Below are 23311 nucleotides of genomic sequence, written 5' to 3' on the forward strand. Positions count from 1 at the left end.
GCACGAGAACGCTCTGAGTGCTGCTTATGATCAGTAGACAACAGCGTCTTGAACTCTTGTTCCACCAAAGACACTGACTGATGATGTGAACTCAGACTTTGGGCAGATGGAGATGAGGAGGTTGGTGCCTGCGCAGCCCAGTGCTCCTTCCCAAGCCGGGCACCAAGGAGGTTGTCCTTCCTAACAAGCCTCTTGTATTGCTCCCCACAGCAAGGGCTCCTAGGCATCCAGGCCCTGGTCAGTCAGCACAGAAGACTGGGCTGCCTTTGCTTTTATTTTTTCTTGTTAGGTGAAGAGAGAAGAGCCAAAAGAATAAGTACCATAGACAGATTCCGACGTTCACTGAACGTCAAAGAACTCACCTATGAATATCCAGTTCCTGTTACATAAAGAAAACTCTTATGTGTTTTTTGTTTTGTTTTGTTTCATTTTTTTTACCTTTTGGTGATAAATGAATTTTTAAGAATACTGACAGAATTGTTTTATTTTTTAATGTTCAGTAAAGGACAGCATCTAAGAATCACCTTACAAGTATTTATCTTTGATCAAAATCATAAATTTTTGCTCATATTTAACCACTTACTTTGAAAAAAAAAATGCCTGTTTAAATTAGAGGACCTTGGAATGATGAAAATGTCATGTGGATGTGTTTAGATTACAAATGGCTAATGATGAAATTTAGGCTAAATTTTAAATATCAAAATAAGATTCCTATAATCCTTAAGAAGGTTATTAAACTATTTGTAAAATAGCATATCAAGTTACTCCATAAATAAAGAGCAATTGGTTAGCAAGTGTTAACTCACAATGACCTGGACCACACCCTGCCCTGTGTGGGGCCAGATAGACCAGAGGCCCAGCCAGTGTGTAGCATTTATTGTTCTTTCCCATTTCTTAGAGGATAGAGCAGAGGTTAAGAGTATAGACTTTGGAGTCAGGTCTGTGATTGAATTCAGACTCCATAATTTTGCTGTATGACTTTGAGCAAATTACTTCGTCTTTCTGAACTTATTTTCTCATCTGCTATTGTCAAAATTACATGTATACAGGGCCTGGCATAGTTTCTAGCACATAGTAAGCTCTGGCTATGGTTATCATCATTAGTCTCCCAGGGTTCCTGGAGAGAGTGATGGGACAGATAGGAGTCAGCCATACTGTTCTTTACATAAAATGCCTGCAATCATGTTTGTATTTAAAATATTATTTGAAATGCAGATGAAGATCAATTCTTTTTGAGAAAAAAAAGTATGTAATGATAAAAGGTTTTCCATCCCTTTAATGGGTTAATTCATTCATTCATCGGCTGACAAACTAAATTTCAAACATCACTAGATTTCAAACTAGACTCTGATGTATATCTAAGAATGTAATCCTCCTCCATTTCTCCTCCTTTCTAGCTTAGGTTAAGCACACATGAGCTACTTCCAGAGACAAATCTTTTCTTTTTTTATTTACTCCTATCCCACAGAACGGATTAAAGGCTGGTGACAGATCCAGGCACAGATTTGCTCACTCAGCCCATACTGGTGGACATCAACTATGTGCTGGGTGCCATGCCAGTTACAGATTAGTACCAATGGCTAAACAGTTCTCCTGCCCCTTTCTGAACTTTGAATCTACACCTGGAAGCCTGTTAGTGACCCCAGATATTCTCTCTAAAACCATTTTCTTCCCGTTCTACACACTCTTTCTGGGGCCCTCATTCTCTCCTATGATGTCACATACTAACTATGGGTTGATGACATGACTCCTAAACCTGTATTTCCCCAGATGTCCTCCCTGAGTTCCAGGCCTATATTTCCACCTCTGCCTCCAGCATATCTTCCCCAACATATCCCAACATGACTCATTAATATATACTGCTACAACAACTTATTCCCCAACCTGGACTCCCTGTATCTGATGTACTTAGTTATTTATCTAATTCTCTCCACACCCCTAAGAGTTAGGTCTATTATTACCTCCATTTTGTAGATGAGGTCATTGAGGTGCAAAGAAAAGTGGCTTACTTTTCCAAGGCTGTGCAGCCAGAAGGTGGTAGTGTCAGGACCAGAACCTGGCAGTCTGATTCTGGAAGCTGCATTCTCAGCCCTTTGGTACACCCATCTTAAATGTAGGTCACATGTGGGTTACCATTGCTAAAGAGAATAGATCAGATGGTAGTGTTGTTGCTCCATAATTTTAACTACAAAATCCTATAAATATAGTAGGGGATCATAGTTATAAGTCACTTTGGATTCATAAAAAACACTAGTTTTGCAAAAACAAGGTACTTGAAGTCATTTCTGCAAAAACCCAATATATGCCAAGGCACAGGGATGTGAGGAAGCAAGATGTCACTTGACGGTGAGCAGTTGGCTCAGCTTGGTTGGAGCATAGAATCTGTAGGCTGAAGTGGTAGCAGACAAAAGGCTGGTAAGGTACTCTAGAACCAGATTTTGAATGAACTTTTAGTTATATTAAAGGGTTTATTCTGTAGGCAAATAATGGAAGTAGGGGTGGGGGAGCAAGGCAGGGAAAGTTCATCTGACAAAATCATTACCAAGAGCCTCTTATGAAGTAGACATGATTCTAAGTATTTGAAATACAGTGAGTTCTTACCTTCAAGGAGTATACAGTCTTAATGGGGAGCCTGGAAAATATGCTTGCAATTTTTAATACATCATGATTGAGTGTTACAGGGGCCTATTATGGGAACAGTTATGAAGCACTCCTAACCAACCTATGGTGCCTTATAAGGGAATATTTCCTAGAAGCACTCAGATATTTGTAATGAAGGGAATTACATGATCACATTTGTATTGTAGAAAGATAGTTCTGCTAGTAGATATGGCTATTCCAAAGGAATACTGAAGAAGGAAGGTCACAGAGGAGATTATTCTAATAGCCCACATAAAAGTTAATGACCACTTCAACTGTCATAATAATAGAGAGGGAAGAACAGAATGAAGAGGACTTTTGGAAATAGAAACAACAGAACTAGGAGAATCTACTGAAAGTGAGTATTGCTAGAAAGGAGTTAATGAGAAAGATTCTAATCTTTCTAGTTTGATTATCTGGATGGCTGATTATGCCTTTCAGTTAGGGATAAAGAAGAGCAGAATTAAAGAAGAAGATGATTAATTTCATTTGGGGCATGTTAAGTTAAAGGTACCTACAATTAGAGTTGTATGGTGAGTGGATATAGCCATGTATAAACAAATTGTGTGATGCTGCAGACTTAAGTTTGTGAATATCCATCATTTGAAGACATTTGAAATCAAACACAATTTCTCAGTAGAACACAGAATGTATAACAAGAGGAAATGTCATAAGTCATATGCAAACAAAATAAAACAAACAAAAGAAATAAACAGATGTGAGGCAGCACACCATGCAAGACATGACCGCAAGAACTTTGGAGCCAGATTGCCTAAATTCAGATCCTACTTCAACCACTCTTCAGCTGTGTGACCTTGTGCAAGATAGTATCTTTGGGTATCAGTTTCCTCCTCTGCAAAATGAGATCTACCTCAGAGGTATCATGATGTTTAAATAAGTCAATGTTTATAAAGCATTTTGAGTAATGTCTGGCCCTTAGTAAATTTTGGTTAGTTTTTTGTTCTTGTTAAGTACAAAGTATAATAAATCCTTTAGCCACAAATATTGATCTTCATTTCTTATTTATTTTATTTCTCTACTGTGTCTTATTTTTCTAAAGGCTGTGATTAGTTTACCTTATTCTACTCTTAATTCTAGCGGGTCCTGAATGAAGAAATATTAAATTCACTACCTATTTCATGTTAAAAGAAAATCCCAGGAAAGATAAAATCAATCCTTTTCTTCACAGGACAATTACCTTATTAAAAATCTCAGAAAAGTTCTCTCTAGGCATATCACAATGTAATCACCTGTTTCTAAGGATCAAATTGATAAACAATTTTCTCCAAAAGGATGTTTCTTCTAGTAGTTTTCTTCTTTTACATTTTTTTCACTTTTCAGAATGAAAATTACAAAAATGAGCTTTTCGCAGATTCAAGCAGTTTCAGCCCTTAGAGTTAACTACCTATCTTTGGCATAGTCATGACCATCAAGGTCCCCTCTGTGGGGACCAAGATTTCCTGCTCCATGTCACCACTGAAAATTCTTGTCTTCATGACTTACAGTGACTAATGCACAATAACCTTGCCTTTCTGCTCAGCTCATAGAGCATCAGCAGACATCTCCCTCCTGGGCCCATTGGAAAGCTTAACAAAGAACTGTCAGGAGCTTCTTATCCAAGCAGAGAGGCAAGTTTAACATTCTTACCAATCTTAATAAACTCTAAGTTAGCTTTTTAACAAGGACTATTGTCTTGAGACTATAGCATAGTGATGGAGATAATAAGTAATAGAAGTTTAGAGACAAGATTGTCCCTATAAGATGAAGGTGTCAGGAATGGCTTTTTAAGTTAGATAAACTCAAAAGATAAATAGAGTTTGATAGCGAAAAGAAGGAATAAAGCAATATTCCAGTATAGAAACAAAATTTAAAGACACCAAAGCAAAGCTAAACCAGATTTGTTTGGGCTATATATAGACAAATTTCCTGGAATAAAGTAGTTAGTAATAGAAGTGATAAAGAATAACATGGAAAGTTGGTGTGAGGCATGTTTGTGAAGAGCTTTCAAATGACAAGCGGAAAAGTTTGGGCATCATTCTGTAGTTATTGAAATCATCAAGAAAGGTGGTGACATGAAAACAGCACTTAGGGGAATTAATCTGTCAGTAGGGTCAGAGACTGAATTGGTGGTGTAGAGAAGGAATTCAAATTATTCTGAACTTTGAAGTCTGGGAGAATATCTTGATAGGTAGCAAAATAAAGAGTGCCACTTTTGAGAAATCGTTTCCAATTCCTTCCCACAATATAATCATATTTCAAGTGATGGCACACATTTTTTCTGTAAAGAACATATAGTAAATATTTTAAGATTGTGGATGTTCAGTCCCTGTTACAATGACTCAACTTACTACTGTAGCACAAAAACAGTCTTAAACAATATATAAATGAATGAGCATGACTGTGTCCCAATGAACTTTATTTATGGACACTGAAATTTGAATTGCATATAATTTTCATAAGTCACAAAATATTATTCTTCTTTTGATATTTTCCAAACATTAAAAAATGTAAAAAACACTCTTAGCTTACAGGTTGTGTAAAATCGGGTGGTGAGCAGGATTTGGCCTATAGACTGGAGTTTGCAAACCCCTGGTTTATAGAACATCAGTCAGAACTCTATCCAACATCATTTTGAAAACTTTGGATTCTCTTCTGAGATCTTACATTGAGCACTTGAAAGGAGATGTTTGAAATGGTGAGTCAAGTGGTAAAAGTTGAAGGAGACAACTAAGTAGATAGTAAGACTAACCATATAAATCACTGGGGTCAGTGGGGCAACATATGTACCTATATGCTCCAATCCAACAGCTACTTACTTCTGAAGAAAAGGGAAAATCAATCAATAAATATTACTTCAAACACATTCTGAACTCAGCATTCTAGTAATTGCACAGGGAAAGGCAAGTGGTGGGTCTTGCCTCTATTCATGTTGATTATGATGCCCGTAAGGAGAGCAGCACAAATGCAGTTTCTAAACAAGTAGTGTGGGTGGCAGCATGGAAGGAAGCTTAGTGTGAGTCCAGTGTATCAAGTTGGAGCAACTCTGAACAAAGAATTTACATTTGGAGAGACCAGCTAGGCTGGGATAGGTGATGACAACTAGCCTGGAAACCGAGTGAAGAGAGAGATAAGAGGAACATAAAGGAAAAATTGACCGGACATTGGTAATTAAGATGTGCAGAATGAAAGGGGAGTCATACATTAAATGTTTTAAAATTTGTTTACTATATTATTCAATGCCACTAAGAAGCATGCAGCAGTGAGAGGCAAGGGGGCCAGTGTAGGCCGTGGGAAATGGAGAACTAGGCGACTGGAGGCTAGCACCTTACACAAACAAATCACACACGTGCACTAAAGTCTGACTGATGTTAGGCTGAATTATTGGCAAACATGGGGAGAGGGTATTCTATTCATGCCCTCATGTTAGCGATTTCTCAAGTGTTATTAGATGGAAAAATAAGGGAGAAGTGATAACATCATCATGTTGATGTTCCAAATAAGTTAACCGTCTTCTGCATCACGTTATATAGAATCCCCCTCATTTCTTCAAGGTAATTTCTTTTCACCATTTAGCACTAATCATGTCTTATAAAACAAGCATATCCAAACGTATTTCACTATTTATCTTCAGTATTTTTCTCTTAGATCTGTTTACCTATCCATATCATAAATGTATGGGAAAAACAAGCACACAATATGGCCAATAATTTACATGGAGGCAGGAATAATATTGGAATTCAGGAGAGGAAAAGGTTACATAAATATATGCCTCCAACTCTTAGCACCAACTATTGGTTTTCTCTGCTTCTTCCTTATATGCTGCTGTTTAGAGGGTTTGCTAGGGCGGCTGCTCCCTAAAAGAGTCTCTCCCTGCTATAATTGTTCACCCAAAGCAGCATGACATTGGGCAGAGAACCATATCGGCTCAGCCTGTAAGTGGACCAAGGCATATTTCTAATAAGCCATTTTTTATTTTTTGAATTTTAATTTATTCAGTTTTTTAAACAGCAGGTTATCAGTCAGCCATTTTATACACATCAGTGTATACATGTCAATCCCAATCTCCCAATTCAACATACCACCACCCCACCCCCCACGGCTTTCCACCCTTGGTGTCCTTACGTTTGTTCTCTACATCTATGTCTAAATTTCTGCCCTGCAAACCACTTCATCTATACCATTTTTCTAGGTTCCACATATATGTGTTAATATGTGATATTTGTTTTTCTCTTTCTGACTTACTTCACTCTGTATGACAGTCTCTAGATTCATCCATGTTTCCACAAATGACCAAATTTTGTTCCTTTTTTATGGCTGAGTAATATTCCATTGTATATATGTACCACATCTTTTTTTTTTTTTACATCTTTATTGGAGTATAATTGCTTTAAAATGGTGTGTCAGTTTCTGCTTTATAACAAAGTGAATCAGTTATACATATACATATGTCCGCATATCTCTTCCCTCTTGCATCTCCGTCCCTCCCACCCTCCTTATTCCACCCCTCTAGGTGGTCACAAAGCATGGAGCTGATCTCCCTGTGCTATGTGGCTGCTTCCTACTAGCTATCTATTTTCCGTTTGGTAGCCTATATATGTCCATGCCAATCTATCACTTTGTCCCAGCTTACTTTTCCCCCTCCCTGTATCCTCAAGTCCATTCTCTGGTAGGTCTGCATCTTTATTCCCATATTGCCCCTAGGTTCTTCTGATCATCTTTTTTTTCTCTTTCTTTTTTTAGATTCCATATATATGTATTAGCATACGGTATTTGTTTTTCTCTTTCTGACTTACTTCACTCTGTATGATAGTCTCTAGGTCCATCCACCTCACTACAAATAACTTAGTTTCATTCCTTTTTATGGCTGAGTAATATTCCATTGTATATATGTACCACTTCTTCTTTATCCATTTCTCTGTCGATGGGCATATAGGTTGGTTCCATGACCTGGCTATTGTAAACAATGCTGCAATGAATATTGGGGTGCATGTGTCTTTTTGAATTACGGTTTTCTCTGGGTAAATGCCCAGAAGTTGGATTGCTGGGTCATATGGTAACTCTATTTTTAGTTTTTTAAGGAACCTCCATACTGTTTTCCATAGTGGCTGTATCAATTTACATTCACACCAACAGTGCAAGAGAGTTCCCTTTTTTCCATACCCTCTCCAGAATATGTTGTTTGTAGATATTCTGATATGCCCATTCTAACTGGTATGAGGTGTTACCTCACTGTAGTTTTGTTTTGCATTTCTCTAATAATTAGTGATATTGAGCAGTTTTTCATGTGCTTCTTGGCCATCTGTATGTCTTCTTTGGAGAAATGTCTATTTAGGTCTTCTGCCCATTTTTGGATTGGGTTGTTTGTTTTTTTAATATTGAGCTGCATGAGCTGTTTATATATTTTGGAGATTAATACTTTGTTGATTCGTTTGCAAATATTTTCTCCCACTTTGAGGGCTGTCTTTTTGTCTTGTTTGTAGTTTCCTTTGTTTGCAAAAGCTTTAAAGTTTCATTAGGTCCCATTTGTTTACTTTTGTTTTTATATCCATTTCTCTAAGAGGTGGTCAAAAAGGATCTTTCTGTGAATTATGTCATAGAGTATTCTGCTCATGTTTTCCTCTATGAGTTTTATAGTGTCTGGCCTTACATTTAGGCCTTTAATCCATTCTGAGTTTACTTTTGTGCATGGTGTTAGGGAGTGTTCTAATTTCATACTTTTACATGTAGCTGTCCAGTTTGCCCAGCACCACTTATTGAAGAGACTGTCTTTTCTCCATGGTATATCCTTGCCTCCTTTGTCATACATTAGTTGACCATAGGTGTGTGGGTTTATCTCTGGGCTTTCTATCCTGTTCCGTTGAACTATATTTCTGTTTTTGTGCCAGTACCATATTGACTTGATTACTGTAGCTTTGTAGTATAGTCTGAAGTCAGGGAGTCTCATTCCTCCAACTCTGTCTTTTTCACTCAAGCCTGTTTTGGCTATTCGAGGTCTTTTGTGTCTCCATACAACTTTTAAGATTTTTTGTTCTAGTTTTGTAAAAAATGCCATTGATAATTTGATAGGGATTGCATTGAATCTGTAGATTGCATTGGGTAGTATAGTCATTTTCACAATATTGATTCTTCCAATCCAAGAACGTGTTGTATCTCTCCATCTGTTGGTATCATCTTTAATTTCTTTGAACAGTGTCATATACTTTTCTGCCTATAGGCCTTTTGTCTCCCTATGTAGGTTTATTCCTATGTATTTTATTCTTTTTGTTGCAATGGTAAATGGGAGTGTTTCCTTAATTTCTCTTTCAGATTTTTCATCATTAGTGTATAGGAATACAAGAGATTTCAGTGCATTAATTTTGTATCCTGCAACTTTACCAAATTCATTGATTAGCTCTAGTAGTTTTCTGGTGGCATCTTTAGGATTCTCTATGTATAGTATCATGTCATCTGCAAACAGTGACAGTTTTACTTCTTCTTTTCCAATTTGGATTCCTTTTATTTATTTTTCTTCTCTGATTGCCGTGGCTAGGACTTCCAAAACTATGTTAAATAATATTGGTGAGAGTGGACATCCTTGTCTTGTTCCTGATCTTAGTGGAAATGCTTTCAGTTTTTCACCATTGAGAATGATGTTTGCCGTGGGTTTGTCATGTATGGCCTTTATTATGTTGAGGTAGGTTCCCTCTATGCCCACTTTCTGGAGAGTTTTTATCATAAATGTGTGTTGAAATTTGTCTAAAGCTTTTTCTGCATCTATTGAGGTTATCATATGGTTTTTATCCTTCAATTTGTTAATATGGTGTATCACATTGATTAATTTGCGTATATTGAAGAATCCTTGCATCCTTGGGATAAATCCCACTTGATCATGGTGTATGATCCTTTTAACGTGTTGTTGGATTCAGTTTGTTAGTATTTTGTTGAGGATTTTTGCATCTATATTCATCAGTGATATTAGTCTGTACTTTTCTTTTTTTGTAGTATCTTTGTCTGGTTTTGGTATCAGGGTGATGGTGGCCTCATAGAATGAGTTTGGGAGTGTTCCTTCCTCTGCAATTTTTTGGAAGAGTTTGAGAAGGATGGTTGTTAGCTCTTCTCTAAATGTTTGATAGAATTCACCCGTGAAACCATCTGGTCCTGGATTTTGTTTGTTGGATGATTTTTAATCACAGTCTCAATTTTAGTGCTTGTGATTGGTCTGGTCATATTTTCTATTTCTTCCTGGTTCAGTCTAGGAAGGTTATACCTTTCTAAGAATTTATGCATTTCTTCCAAGTTGTCCATTTTATTGGCATAGGGTTTCTTGTAGTAGTCTCTTAGGATGCTTTGTATTTCTGTGGTGTCTGTTGTAAATTCTCCTTTCTCATTTCTAACTTTATTGATTTGAGTCCTCTCCATCTTTTTCTTGATGAGTCTGGCTAATGGTTTATCAATTTTGTTCATGTTCCCAAAGAACCAGCTTGTAGTTTTATTGATCATTGCTATTGTTTTCTTTGTTTCTATTTCATTTATTTCTGCTCTGATCTTTATGATTTCTTTCATTCTGCTAACTGTGGGTTTTGTTTCTTCTTTCTCTAGTTCCTTTAGGTGTAAGGTTAGTTTGTTTATTTGAGATTTTTCTTGTTTCTTGAGGTAGGATTGTATTGCTATAAACTTCCCTCTTAGAACTGCTTTTGCTGCATCCCATAGGATTTTGATCATCGTGTTTTCATTGTCATTTGTCTCTAGATATTTTTTATTTCCTCTTTGATTTCTTCAGTGATCTCTTGGTTATTTAGTAACCTATTGTTTAGCCTCCATGTGTTTGTGTTTTTTACATTTTTTTCCCTGTAATTGATTTCTAGTCCCATAGTGTTGTGGTAAGAAAAGATGCTTGATATGATTTCAATTTTCTTAAATTTACTGAGGCTTGATTTGTGACCCAAGATGTGATCTATCCTGAAGAATGATCCATGCACACTTGAGAAGAAAGTGTAATCTGCTGTTTTTGGATGGAATGTCCTATAAATATCAATTAAATCTATCTGATCTATTGTGTCATTTAAAGCTTGTGTTTCCTTATTAATTTTCTGTTTGGCTGATCTGCTCATTGGTTTAAGTTAGGTGTTAAAGTCTCCCACTCTTATTGTGTTACTGTCTATTTCCTCTTTTATAGCTGTTAGCAGTTGCCTTATGTATTGATGTGCTTCTATGTTGAGTGCATATATATTTATAATTGTTATATCTTCTTCTTGGATTGATCCCTTGATCATTATGTAGTGTCCTTCCTTGTCTCTTGTAACATTCTTTCTTTTAAAATCTATTTTATCTGATATGAGTATTGTTGCTCCAGCTTTCCTTTGATTTCCATTTGCATGGAATTTCTTTTTCCATCCCTCACTTTCAGTCTGAATGTGTCCCTAGGTTTGAAGTGGATCTCTTGTAGACAGCATATATATGGGTCTTGTTTTTGTATCCATTCAGCAAGCTTGTGTGTTTTGGTTGAAGCATTTAATCCATTCACATTTAAGGTAATTATCAATATGTATGTTCCTATTACCATTTTCTTAGTTGTTATGGGTTTGTTTTTGTAGGTTCTTTTCTTCTCTTGTGTTTCCCACTTAGAGAAGTTCCTTTAGCATTTGTTGTAGAGCTGGTTTGGTGGTGCTGAATTCTCTTTGCTTTTGCTTGTCTGTAAAGCTTTTGATTTCTCCATTGAATCTGGATGAGATCCTTGCTGGGTTAATTCATTTTGGTTGTAGGTTCTTCCCTTTCATCACTTTAAGTGTACCATGCCACTCCCTTCTGGCTTGTAGTGTTTTTGCTGAGTAATCAGCTGTTATCCTTATGGGAGTTCCCTTGTATGTTATTTTTTATTTTTCCCTAGCTGCTTTCAATAATTTTTCTTTGTCTTTGGTTTTGCCAATTTGTTTACTTTGTGTCTCGGCATGTTTCTCCTTGGGTTTATTCTGTATGGGACTCTCTGTGCTTCCTGGACTTGAGTGGCTATTTCCTTTCCCATGTTAGGGAAGTTTTCAACTATAATCTCTTCATATATTTTCTCGGGTGCTTTCTCTCTCTCTTCTCCTTCTGGGACCCCTATAACACGAATGTTGGTGTGTTTAATGTTGTCCCAGAGGTCTCTTAGGCTGTCTTCATTTCTTTTCATTCTTTTTCTTTGTTGTGTTCCAAAGCAGTGAATTCCACCATTCTGTCTTCCAGGTCACTTATCCGTTCTTCTGCCTCAGTTATTCTGCTATTGATTCCTTCCAGTGTAATTTTCATTTCAGTTATTGTGTTGTTAATATCTGTTTGTTTGTTCTTTAATTCTTCTAGATCTTTGTTAAACATTTCTTGCATATTCTCATTCTTTGCCTCCATTCTTTTTCTGAGGTCCTGTATCATCTTCACTATCATTATTCTGAATTTTTTTTCTGGACGGTTGCCTATCTCCACTTCATTTAGTTGTTTTTCTGGGGTTTTATCTTGTTCCTTCATCTGCCACATAGCCCTCTGCTTTTTCATCTTGTCTATATTTCTGTGAATGTGCTTTTTGTTCCACAGGCTGCAGTATTGTAGTTCTTCTTGCTTCTGCTGTCTGCCCTCTTGTGGATGAGGCTATCCTAAGCCATTTTTTATATACACCAAATGAAATAAGACAAAAAAAGGGGGTATTGTCTTCATTGTTTAGACTCATATAAAAGTGAAGTCTTTTGACTTAATTCTAAGGTAGTCTCATTAGTTTTCCATGTCAAAGCATAATCAGCTGCTGCTCAGTAAATGTTTTCTGCCAAATTAAATTTCTTGCCATTTTCCTACAACTATTTATATATTAATAAAATAGTTTAAAACATGAATGCTTCTTAAAAATTTTAAACACTAAGGTTTAGATTAAAATGTCCTCAGCATTTGCCTACATTTAACCCTTAATCATAAGTTTAAAAACTTACACCTACCAACTGGTCTCCTTAATTATTAATTAGGAAATGTTTAGAAGTAGATAATTTCCTGATTTATTTACCTTTTGCAAAGATATAGTTAATTTATGAAATCAGAAAATTAGCTGGAAGCAATCCTAGCCTATTTTTTAGTGGAGAAAGTAAGATCCAGAAAGTTTTTAGTGGTTTTCTCAAGATGTCACAACTAGCCAGAGGCTTCAGGATTACAATTTTCCTTTAATATATTAGGAGGTACAAAGAATACCTGGTTCTTTGGAGACACAAAGGAGGCAGGAGAACCCTAATCTGTGACCTAGCTTCCCCTGCCCTAAGTTGTGTTGCTGCCAATAAATGGCCATGAATGGTATGCTGCTTCTTTCTTCATTACAAAATATTTACTGTAAACAAATTATTTAGTCAATATTTAACCAAATATATTATACATTGTTTCACTACTACAACTATAAATAGATGTATTAAAAATTCTACAAATTGCTGTAAAAAAGAAAATAAGTAAATATAGAGAGTTCAAAACAGAATTAGACTAGCAATATTATTATCTTAATTAAATGCTATGTTTCCATTCCATGTCTCTCTCATTTTTTTTAGCCTCTGCATTAATCCAGGCAGAAATTGAATTAGTCCAGATTAGGTCTTAATATATTATTTGTAGCTTTTTACTAGAGCCAAATTGTGCATTTTCATCCAAACAGGTATAATAATTCTGTCAGATTCATATAAAAGCAATTTTAAGTGTACAGCAAATTGTTATATTAAAATAAATTTTTCATATCTTTTTTCATAGACTTGAGTCAAAGGAGCCTTTCCTGTCTGTTGGGTGAGTATATGTTTAAATTTTTAAAATCTCAATTCTCTAATTGATTTTTAATTCAAATTAACAAGGTCTTCCGAGACAGTACTTTAAGTCCTTTTAAGCCCATATTCAAAGTCATAATCTACCATTGATTCATCATTTCCTTAGCAATAAGGCTATCTACCTTTAAAAGACAACTAAAATGCTCTCTGGGCTGTTTTCTGATCTCAGAAATTTAACTAATGAATGTATATGAAATCCTGTATCCTATGTAAATCTAAAAAGGTACACAGTGATTATCTCATCACGTAAAAGTGTGCTCTGATTGGTTTTAAAAATTCCTCTGAACCACAGCTTCAGTATTCCTAGTCTGTCTATTCATTTTTGTACTGTTTCCTTTAAATTTACTCTATTCAGTATCTCTTCCCCCTTTTTCTCTAAATCTGTATCCAAAATCATTTTTCTTTTTCCTCTTTCTTTCATTTCCCTTTTATTTCTCCGCTGCTCACACTTACTGCTTCTCTGAACACAAAGCTGAAAAACCCTGAAGCAGATTAAGTAAGACTAATGCTTGCCCTCTCTGAAAGTATCGTTCGGAGTCGCAGTACATGTTCTAATAATAATATACTGTTGACAAGAATATGCATGTACTATTTTTAGCCATTTAGCTAATTAAGACTCAGCAAAGATGTTTTACTGATCTATTACATAATCCTTTGACTAGCATATTAAAATGTTTTATTAAGGGATTTCTGCCTCATTATGGTTGATGTTATAAAGTATCAAAAAGCATTGGAAGATGTGACATCTAGTTTAGAAGAAATCATGCTGTATTTGATAAGAAAAAAACACACACACACACATAGGCAGTCATGACCAGAAACATAGGATGGGGTTAGATTTTTAAATGATGACATCAGTTTTCTTTTATTACTTTGCTTGCAGCCGATGAATATTTCTGTCACTCATTGAACAACATGGTTCCCTCTGCCCTTCTACTCCTCATAAAAGCTTTTCAGAAGACCATTTGAATCACAGGAATCAAAATAATTGTTAGGGGTTCTGGGAGAGGAAGACAGTAAATGCATTTATTGGATGACTTCATGAAAAATGAAGGGTCAAGTTGATCTGGCTCAAAAAAATCATTAGCACATGCTTCTTTCATTGATCATCAGATCTTATTTTTAAAAACTTTTAAGCCTGAAGTAATCTTTTGTTTTGAATACATATGTGTCCTGTCCTCAAGTCCGGAGGCTGGAGTAGCTTCTCGTTATGCCTCAGTGCAGTTGTTCTGCAGCATTTCCTGTTCTGTTGATTATTTTGAGGTGGAATCCAGTTTTTATTACAAACCTCTGTTTTACGAGGGCAGATGCTCAGTAGTCTTTGTTTTAAACTTATCAGGAGTTTAGAACTCAGTATTAGAGCACTGAGAAAAAGTTTCTTCAAAAGAATGATCTATCACTCAACAAATACTACTCAAAATGGGAAAACTGGCATGACAGTAAGAAGATATTGATTTCCTTAGATTTGTCTTAAAATAAGTGGGGGAAACAAGCAACCCAAATAGTTCTGCTGACTGGATACTTTAATTTATAGCTAAATGTCTCCATTCCCCTGTAAGAAAATGATTTTGAATAAGATTGTCGAAAAGTATGTATGAATCGCTATCCTGACCCTGTTCAGTAAGAGGAAAGGGTGATAATGAACATAATGGACACATATGAGCCTACTAGGCAACAGGTAATCTCTATAAGAACCATGATTCAAATTTGTGTCTTTAATTTCATCACTTGCCAAAGGGAATAAATATGCATGATGTACTATCTATGGTATCAGTTGACATGTGAGTATTTAAGGTCGAGTTTTTCTAGAGCCCTGCATATCTTCTTACATTAATTTTAATTCTATGTTCAATAAAATTACGTTAATGAATAAATCAGTACTAAATATTGCATACTTCAGTCCATTGCCTGACAGTGTCTGAAATCACTTATTAATATATATGTACTTCTAGAAGTTGTTTCACCATCAGAGACTCTGACACTTACAAGCTAGTTTTATTAATTTGGTCAGTTACTTAAACTCCCAAACCTCAGGTCCCTAATCTGTGCAATGGAGATCAAAAAAGAAAATTTAAATCAAGGATTTAGCACCGTTCTTGGCACATAGTAATTGTTCATAAATGTCAGCTATTATTACAGTTATGGAAGGTATATTCATATATAATGTTCTAAAAACTCAATCACAGAGGTCTGAAATAGTTTAGAGAATAAAACTCCACTTCTGTAGGCTGTGTTTTGAGTTGCATGGGGAAAATAAACGAAGTTTTTATAATGGGGAGAAAAAAATGAAAATTGTGAATGGAATAAACATGAGTACCAATATTCGGCTTCATATTTTAATGATGAATACTAACAATTGTTATTTAAAATTTTAATTGGACCTGAAGAAACAAGAAACATCTCAAAAAAACAACCTAAACTTACACCTAAAGCAATTAGAGAAAGAAGAACAAAAAAACCTCAAAGTTAGCAGAAGGAAAGAAATCAAAAGATCAGATCAGAAATAAATGAAAAAGAAATGAAGGAAACGATAGCAAAGATCAATAAAACGAAAAGCTGGTTCTTTGAGAAGATAAACAAAATTGATAAACCATTAGCCAGATTATCAAGAAATAAACGGAGAAAACTCAAATCAATATAATTAGAAATGAAAAAGGAGAAGTAACAACTGACACTGCAGAAATACAAATGATCATGACAGATTACTACAAGCAACTATATGCCAATAAAATGGACAACCTGGAATAAATGAACAAATTCTTAGAAATGCACAACCTTCCCAGGCTGAACCAGGAAGAAATAGAAAATATGAACAGAACAATCACAAGCACTGAAATTGAAACTGTGATTAAAAATCTTCCAACAAACAAAAGCCCAGGGCCAGATGGCTTCACAGGCGAATTCTATCAAACATTTAGAGAAGAGCTAACACCTATCCTTCTCAAACTCTTCCAAAATATAGTAGAGGGAAGAACACTCCCAAACTCATTCTACGAGGCCACCATCACCCTGATACCAAAACCAGACAAAGATGTCACAAAGAAAGAAAACTACAGGCCAATATCACTGATGAACATAGATGCAAAAATCCTCCACAAAATACTAGTAAACAGAATCCAACAGCACATTAAAGGGATCATACAACATGATCAAGTGGGGTTTATCCCAGGAATGAAAGGATTCTTCAATATATACAAATCAATCAACGTGATACACCATATTAACAAATTGAAGGAGAAAAACCATATGATCATCTCAATAGATGCAGAGAAAGCTTTCAACAAAATTCAACACCCATTTGTGATAAAAACCCACCAGAAAGTAAGCATAGAGGGAGCTTGCCTCAACATAATAAAGACCATATATGACAAACCCACAGCCAACATTGTCCTCAATGGTGAAAAACTGAAACCATTTCCACTACGATCAGGAATAAGACAAGGTTGTTCACTCTCACCACTATTATTCAACATAGTTTTGGAAGTTTTAGCAACAGCAATCACAGAAGAAAAATAAATAAAAGGAATCCAAATTGGAAAAGAGGAAGTAAAACTGTCACTGTTTGCAGATGACATGATGCTATACGTAGAGAATCCTAAAGATGCTACCAGAAAACTACTAGAGCTAATCAATGAATTTGGTAAAGTAGCAAGATACAAAATTAATGCACAGAAATCTCTTGCATTCCTATACACTAATGATGAAAATCTGAAAGTGAAATTAAAAAAACACTCCCATTTACCACTGCAACAAAAAGAATAAAATATCTAGGAATAAACCTACCTAAGGGGACAGAAGACCTGTATGAAGAAAATTATGACACTGATGAAAGAAATTAAAGATGATACAAATAGATGGAGAGATATACCATGTTCTTGGATTGGAAGAATCAACATTGTGAAAATGACTCTACTACCCAAAGCAATCTACAGATTCAATGCAATCCTTATCAAACTACCAATGGCATTTTTCACAGAACTAGAAGAAAATATTTCACAGTTCGTATGGAAACACAGAAGACCCCGAATACCAAAAACAATCTGAGAACGAAAACCGGAAGTGGAGGAATCAGGTTCCCTGACTTCAGACTATCCTACAAAGCTACAGTAATCAAGACAGTATGGGACTGGCACAAAAACAGAAATATAGATCAGTGGAACAGGATAGAAAGCCCAGAGATAAACCCACACACCTATGGTCACTTTATCTTTGATAAAGGAGGCAAGAATATACAATGGAGAAAAGACAGCTTCTTCAATAAGTGGTGCTGGGAAAACTGGACAGCTACATGTAAAAGAATGAAATTAGGACACTCCCTAACACCATACACAAAAATAAACTCAAAATGGATTAAAGACCTAAATGTAAGGCCAGACACTATAAAACTCTTACAGGAAAACATAGGCAGAACACTCTATGACATAAATCATAGCAAGATCCTTTTTGGCCCACCTCCTAGAGAAATGGAAATAAAAACAAAAATAAACAAATGGGACCTAATGAAATTTAAAAGCTTTTGCACAGCAAAGGAAACAATAAACAAGACAAAAAGACAACCCTCAGATGGGAGAAAATATTTGCAAATGAAGCAACTGACAAAGGATTAATCTCCAAAATTTACAAGCAGCTCATGCAGCTCAATATCAAAAAAACAAACAACCCAATCCAAAAATGGGCAGAAGACCTAAATAGACATTTCTCCAAAGAAGATATACAGATTGCCAACAACTACATGAAAGAATGCTCAACATCATTAATCATTAGAGAAATGCAAATCAGAACTACAGTGAGATATCAACTCACACCGGTCAGAATGGCCATCAACAAAAACTCTACAAACAACAAATACTGGAGAGGGTGTGGAGAAAAGAGAACCCTCTTACACTGTTGGTGGGAATGTAAATTGATACAGACACTATGGAGAGCAGTATGGACATTCCTTAAATACTAAAAATAGAACTATCATACGACCCAGCAATCCCACTACTGGGCATATACCCTGAGAAAACTATAATTCAAAAAGAGTAATGTACCAAAATGTTCATTGCAGCTCTATTTACAATAGCCAGGACATGGAAGCAACCTAAGTGGCCATCAACAGATGAATGGATAAAGAAGATGTGGCACATATATACAATGGACTATTACTCAGCCATTAAAAAGACTGAAACTGAGTTATTTGTAGTGAGGTGGCTGGACCTAGAGACTGTCATATGGAGTGAAGTAAGTCAGAAAGAGAAAAACAAATACTGTATGCAAACACATATATATGGAAACTAAAAAAAGAAAATAAATGATCAGAAGAACCTAGGGGCAAGACTGGAATAAAGATGCAGACCTACTAGAGAATGGACTTGAGGATACAGGGAGGGGGAAAAGTAAGCTGGCACAAAGTGAGAGAGTGACATGGACATATATACACTACCAAACGTAAAATAGATAGCTAGTGGGAAGCAGCCGCACGGTACAGGGAGATCAGCTCGGTGCTTTGTGACCACCTAGAGGGGTGGGATAGGGAGGATGGGAGGGAGGGAGATGCAAGAGGGAAGAGATATGGGGACATATGTATATGTATAACTGATTCACTTTGTTATAAAGCAGAAACTAACACACCATTGTAAAGCAATTATACTCTAATAAAGATGTTTAAAAAAATAAAATAAAATAAAATTTTAATGGGAAGAAATATTGATAAAATTTTAATGTGCATCTCTTCTTAATGTAAATTAGGGAGCAAAATTCTTCCTTTGATAAATGTGCTACAGTAATTATGAAATAAAATATTTAAGTGTCACAAACATAAATTCAAATTAAATATGCCAGCAGAAAAATTTGTCAGAGAAAGTTATAACACAAGGAAGTATTTGTTTATTGAAAAAGGTTAGGGAATTGCAAAACGAAATTAAGTGAAATTTCAGATCTTAGACCTTCAGCTATGTGGTGATATAAGAGGAACTTTCTTTCCTATGCACCAGTAAATTATTAGTAAAATAATGTAATTAAGAAAAATTAAAAACTAACCTTTATCCTTGAGTGAGACATTAAGGCTCATCCCAGAGTCTGATTCTCTTAATTCAGGTAGGTCAATAGATGCAGTGTTTTCCAAGGCTATCTAGGCAATTCTGATACCAACCAGAGCTGGAATCACTGTCTACATCATGTGTGCAGCCTCCTTCATCCTTTCCTTACAAGCATACACAGGTTGTTCTTGCACACATTTATGGTCTCTGGAATCTCTTCAGAAAATCTTTGAAATACAACTTCCCATGGTCTCTCTCTGTTTTGGATATATATGGCGGAAGTGGACACATTGATCGAGAACTGTCTTGGAGTTCATCCATCAGAGACCAGGATAGATGTAAACAGACGAAAAGGTGTGCCATGGAGGTCACCATGGTGCCTAGGGAACACACTGCCTGTGTTCATTCTAATGTTTTCCTAGACCTAAGGTTGGGATTATATTTTTAAATACTATAGCTTAATATTTAATAAATATTCTATTACATGAAAATAAAATGTTTTATATTAAAATTATTATAAATATATTTAATATAAATAAATTTTATGTAACATATGTATTACATATGTAAATTCATTAAAATATATCATAAAATACATTTTATTATAAATATAATAAATTTAAATAATAGATTTAAAAATTCAAGTTCTTTCCTATCTAACTCACCTAAAAGAAAAAAAAAAATCAATCGACTCTGTTTTTTAGAGAGGAGCTTAGACTTGAGTGCTAAATGAGTACTAGATGTTTGATATTCTACTCATCCTCAAAACATTACATTTCAGAGCAATTTAGAAAACTCTTCTGGCAAATGTTTTCTTGTATGAGGCATCAGACAGATTCTGATTTTGGAAATAAGCTGGAAGAGAACAAACATCAATTTGCATTCAGAAAAGTGAGTAAGAACCAAGCGATGGTCTCAATTAAGAGTCTAGGATATAAATCTTAGTTTGAAACCAGTCTTGCCATGAAAAATCTTTTTACAGCTTTTTAACGAAAAAAAGAGATGAAGGGAAAGGAAGCTCCTGTTCATTTGACATTCAGATTCATAGTGTAAAAGAACATGTCAAGACAATGCATGAATTCCCTTCAAGAGCAAGTGGCTGTCAACACTTTGCAGACACTGAGCCACTTAAAAGTATATTCAAGGCACTAATAAAATTTTTCATGTGAATTATTTCCTCTTACCTCTTTAGCATGAAGTTAACTTTTTCAGAGACTTTTACTATGAATGAGTTGTATTTTGAAATTGAAACTTTGAATCATACCAATGATTTTACAGTTGAATTTTTGCCTGATTAGCTTTATTATGAGGATGATTATTTACTGCATGGGTAAATATTTTTTCAGATTTTTTCATTGTATTAGAATAATTTAAATAACTCAGAAGAATTTGAAATTTTTATTGGAATAGCTCAGAGTATATTGTTTCTCAGGCTTGGCTGAGAGACATTAAAAAACACAAAGATAAAAATATCAAAATTATTATATTTATCTCAGTTAAAACACTGGCTGTATGAGCGAGCTAATCATGGCCCAGCCAATGGAGTTCCTGCATCCCCTGAGAGGTACCTGACCTATTCTACTAAGTCCAACCAAGAGGGGGCTAACACTGCCAGGGCAGCAAAGCTCACCCTACAACTAAAAGTATTCTTAAGTAATTGCTAACATATATATATATATATATATATATATATGCGCCACACTGCATGGCATGTGAAACTTCCCTAACCAGGGATCGAACCCATGCCCCCTACAGTGGAAGAATGGAGTCTTAACCACTGGACCACCAGGGAAGTCCCATGCTAACAGCTTTATTTTGTTAAATAATTTTCCTTGGAGAAGATTTCCCCCTCTTCTTTCCAGTCTTGGAACTGAATTCGGAACTTCAGTGTACTTCTGCTATTGTTATAAAGACATTATTTAACCTCGACACTCTTATTAGGTCAAAGATTTGTACTAGTTTACTTTTATCCAGGTTTTGTTTGAGACTTTGTATTTACTGACAAATGCTGTACATTACTATACCATTAGCTACCTATTTTAGGAAACTAAGTTCTGTAATTTGGTTTTCTTGGTTTGAATCCCATTCTGTCTTTTCCTAGCTAGGTGCCTTGGGCAATTTCTTTAACTCCTCTCTGCCTTCATATTCTCCCCTGAGGTAATAACTAACTCTTAGGGCTGTTTTGAATGAGATAATATTGCAAAGTGCTTAGAACAGTATCTAACACATAGTAAACAGGGATAGATATCAATTGTTATCAACATTCTGTGCAACATCTAAGTTATATTATAAATCTTTCCTAAAGGAGTGAGTTCCTCTGAATTACAGAAATTCCAACTAATTAAATCCAAAGGTCTGAATATTCTAGAAGAGTGGTAATGGATTAAATTCTTGGAAAAGAAGTTCAGAAGAGTGAAGTCAAGCACAGTAGTGAAGAAATACTTTACTTGGGAGATCTTTGAGGAAGATAGACAAGAAAGAAATAAAAGCACAAAGACAGGAAGACAGTTTTGGTATGTGCTCAGATTTATATAAAATAACAAGTACAATATTTAAAATTTTAATAATAGGAGCATGAAGATAGGAAAGCAATGCCAATTTAGGGATAGTTGCAAAAGAGCATCAAAAAGTAAAAAGAGAGTTATACGACTGCTGTAAAATGATTGGTTTTTACCAATCATTTAGGAATTAAAAGATGGTCTCAATCTAGGATTTGAGAAGTTGAAGAAATTGGCCAGATTGTTAGGAAAATTTTCAAGACAAAAAGTAGGACTTGAGTTTATCTTCAAGGTGAAGTAAGAATTCAATAGAGAGGTTTTAAGAGTAGCATTTCTGGAAGAAAGAATTAGAAGAAAAAATTGGCAGCAGGAAGAAGAGACTGCACCAAGCATGTCAGACATCCCAGTCTAACAAACTTGAAGGTTCATGAAAAGACAGGAGAGAGATTAAGATTAGTAAATTAAAGTAGTGGCTATATCCTGAGAAATTATAATAATGCAAGGAACTTCCTTTACATTCTAAGGATTCAATAGAGTCATTGGATGGTTGTATGTGTATTTGTTTGTCTGTTTTGCTTTTAACTGAAGAATGTTCTCCAAAGTGAGGTCATAGTAGAGTCACTTAGAAAGCTGTTGCAATAATTTAGGCATGACTTTAAAAGATTCAGAACTTGAGCAGAATGAAATCACCTCCCACATATTAGAATGGCTGTCATCCAAAAGGCAAAAGATAACAAGTGTTGGTGTGGATGTGGAAAAAAGGGAACCCTTGTACACTGTTGGTGGGAATGTAAACTGGTGCAGCTAATATGGATAATGGTATAGAAGTTCCTCAAAAAATTAAAAATAGAACTACTTATATGATCCAGCAAGCCCACTTCTGGGTATATATACAAAGGAAATATTTTTAAATCAGTATCTGGAAGAGGTACCTGCACTCCCATGGTCATTGCAGCATTATTCACAATAGCTAAGATATGGAAACAACCTAAATGTCCACTGACAGATGAATGGATATAGAAAATGTGATAATGTAATATATGTATGTATACACACACACACACACACACACACACACACACACACACTGGAATATTATTCAACCTTTAAAAAGAAGGAAATCCTGCCATTTGTGACATCATGGATGAACCTGGAGGACATTATGCTCAGTGAAATAAGCCAGACACAGAAAGACAATACTGCATGATCTCACTTATATGTGGAAGCTGAAATAGCCAAACTCAGAAACAGAGACTAGAATGGTAGTTGCCAGGGTGGTGGGGGAAATGGGGAGACAAATTTTCAGTTGTGCAGGATGATTAAGTTCTGGGGAACTTATAGTTACAGCATGGTAACTATA

At 35.4% G+C, this 23311-nt stretch overlaps 1 protein-coding gene across 13 annotated transcripts in view; it reads left to right on the plus strand.

The window, feature by feature from the left end:
• Positions 1–23311, plus strand: part of RALYL (RALY RNA binding protein like) — an 881748-nt gene that overhangs the window by 677563 nt on the left and 180874 nt on the right. For all 13 annotated transcript variants that reach the window (XM_082434029.1, XM_082434030.1, XM_082434024.1 and 10 more), the window contains one exon: positions 13363–13395. In XM_082434029.1, the coding sequence (XP_082290155.1) occupies positions 13363–13395 (33 nt within the window). The remainder of the gene's footprint in view (positions 1–13362; positions 13396–23311) is intronic.

The sequence above is a fragment of the Balaenoptera physalus genome (genome assembly GCF_965194825.1).
Source record: "Balaenoptera physalus genome assembly, chromosome: 17".
Taxonomy (NCBI): Eukaryota; Metazoa; Chordata; class Mammalia; order Artiodactyla; family Balaenopteridae; genus Balaenoptera; species Balaenoptera physalus.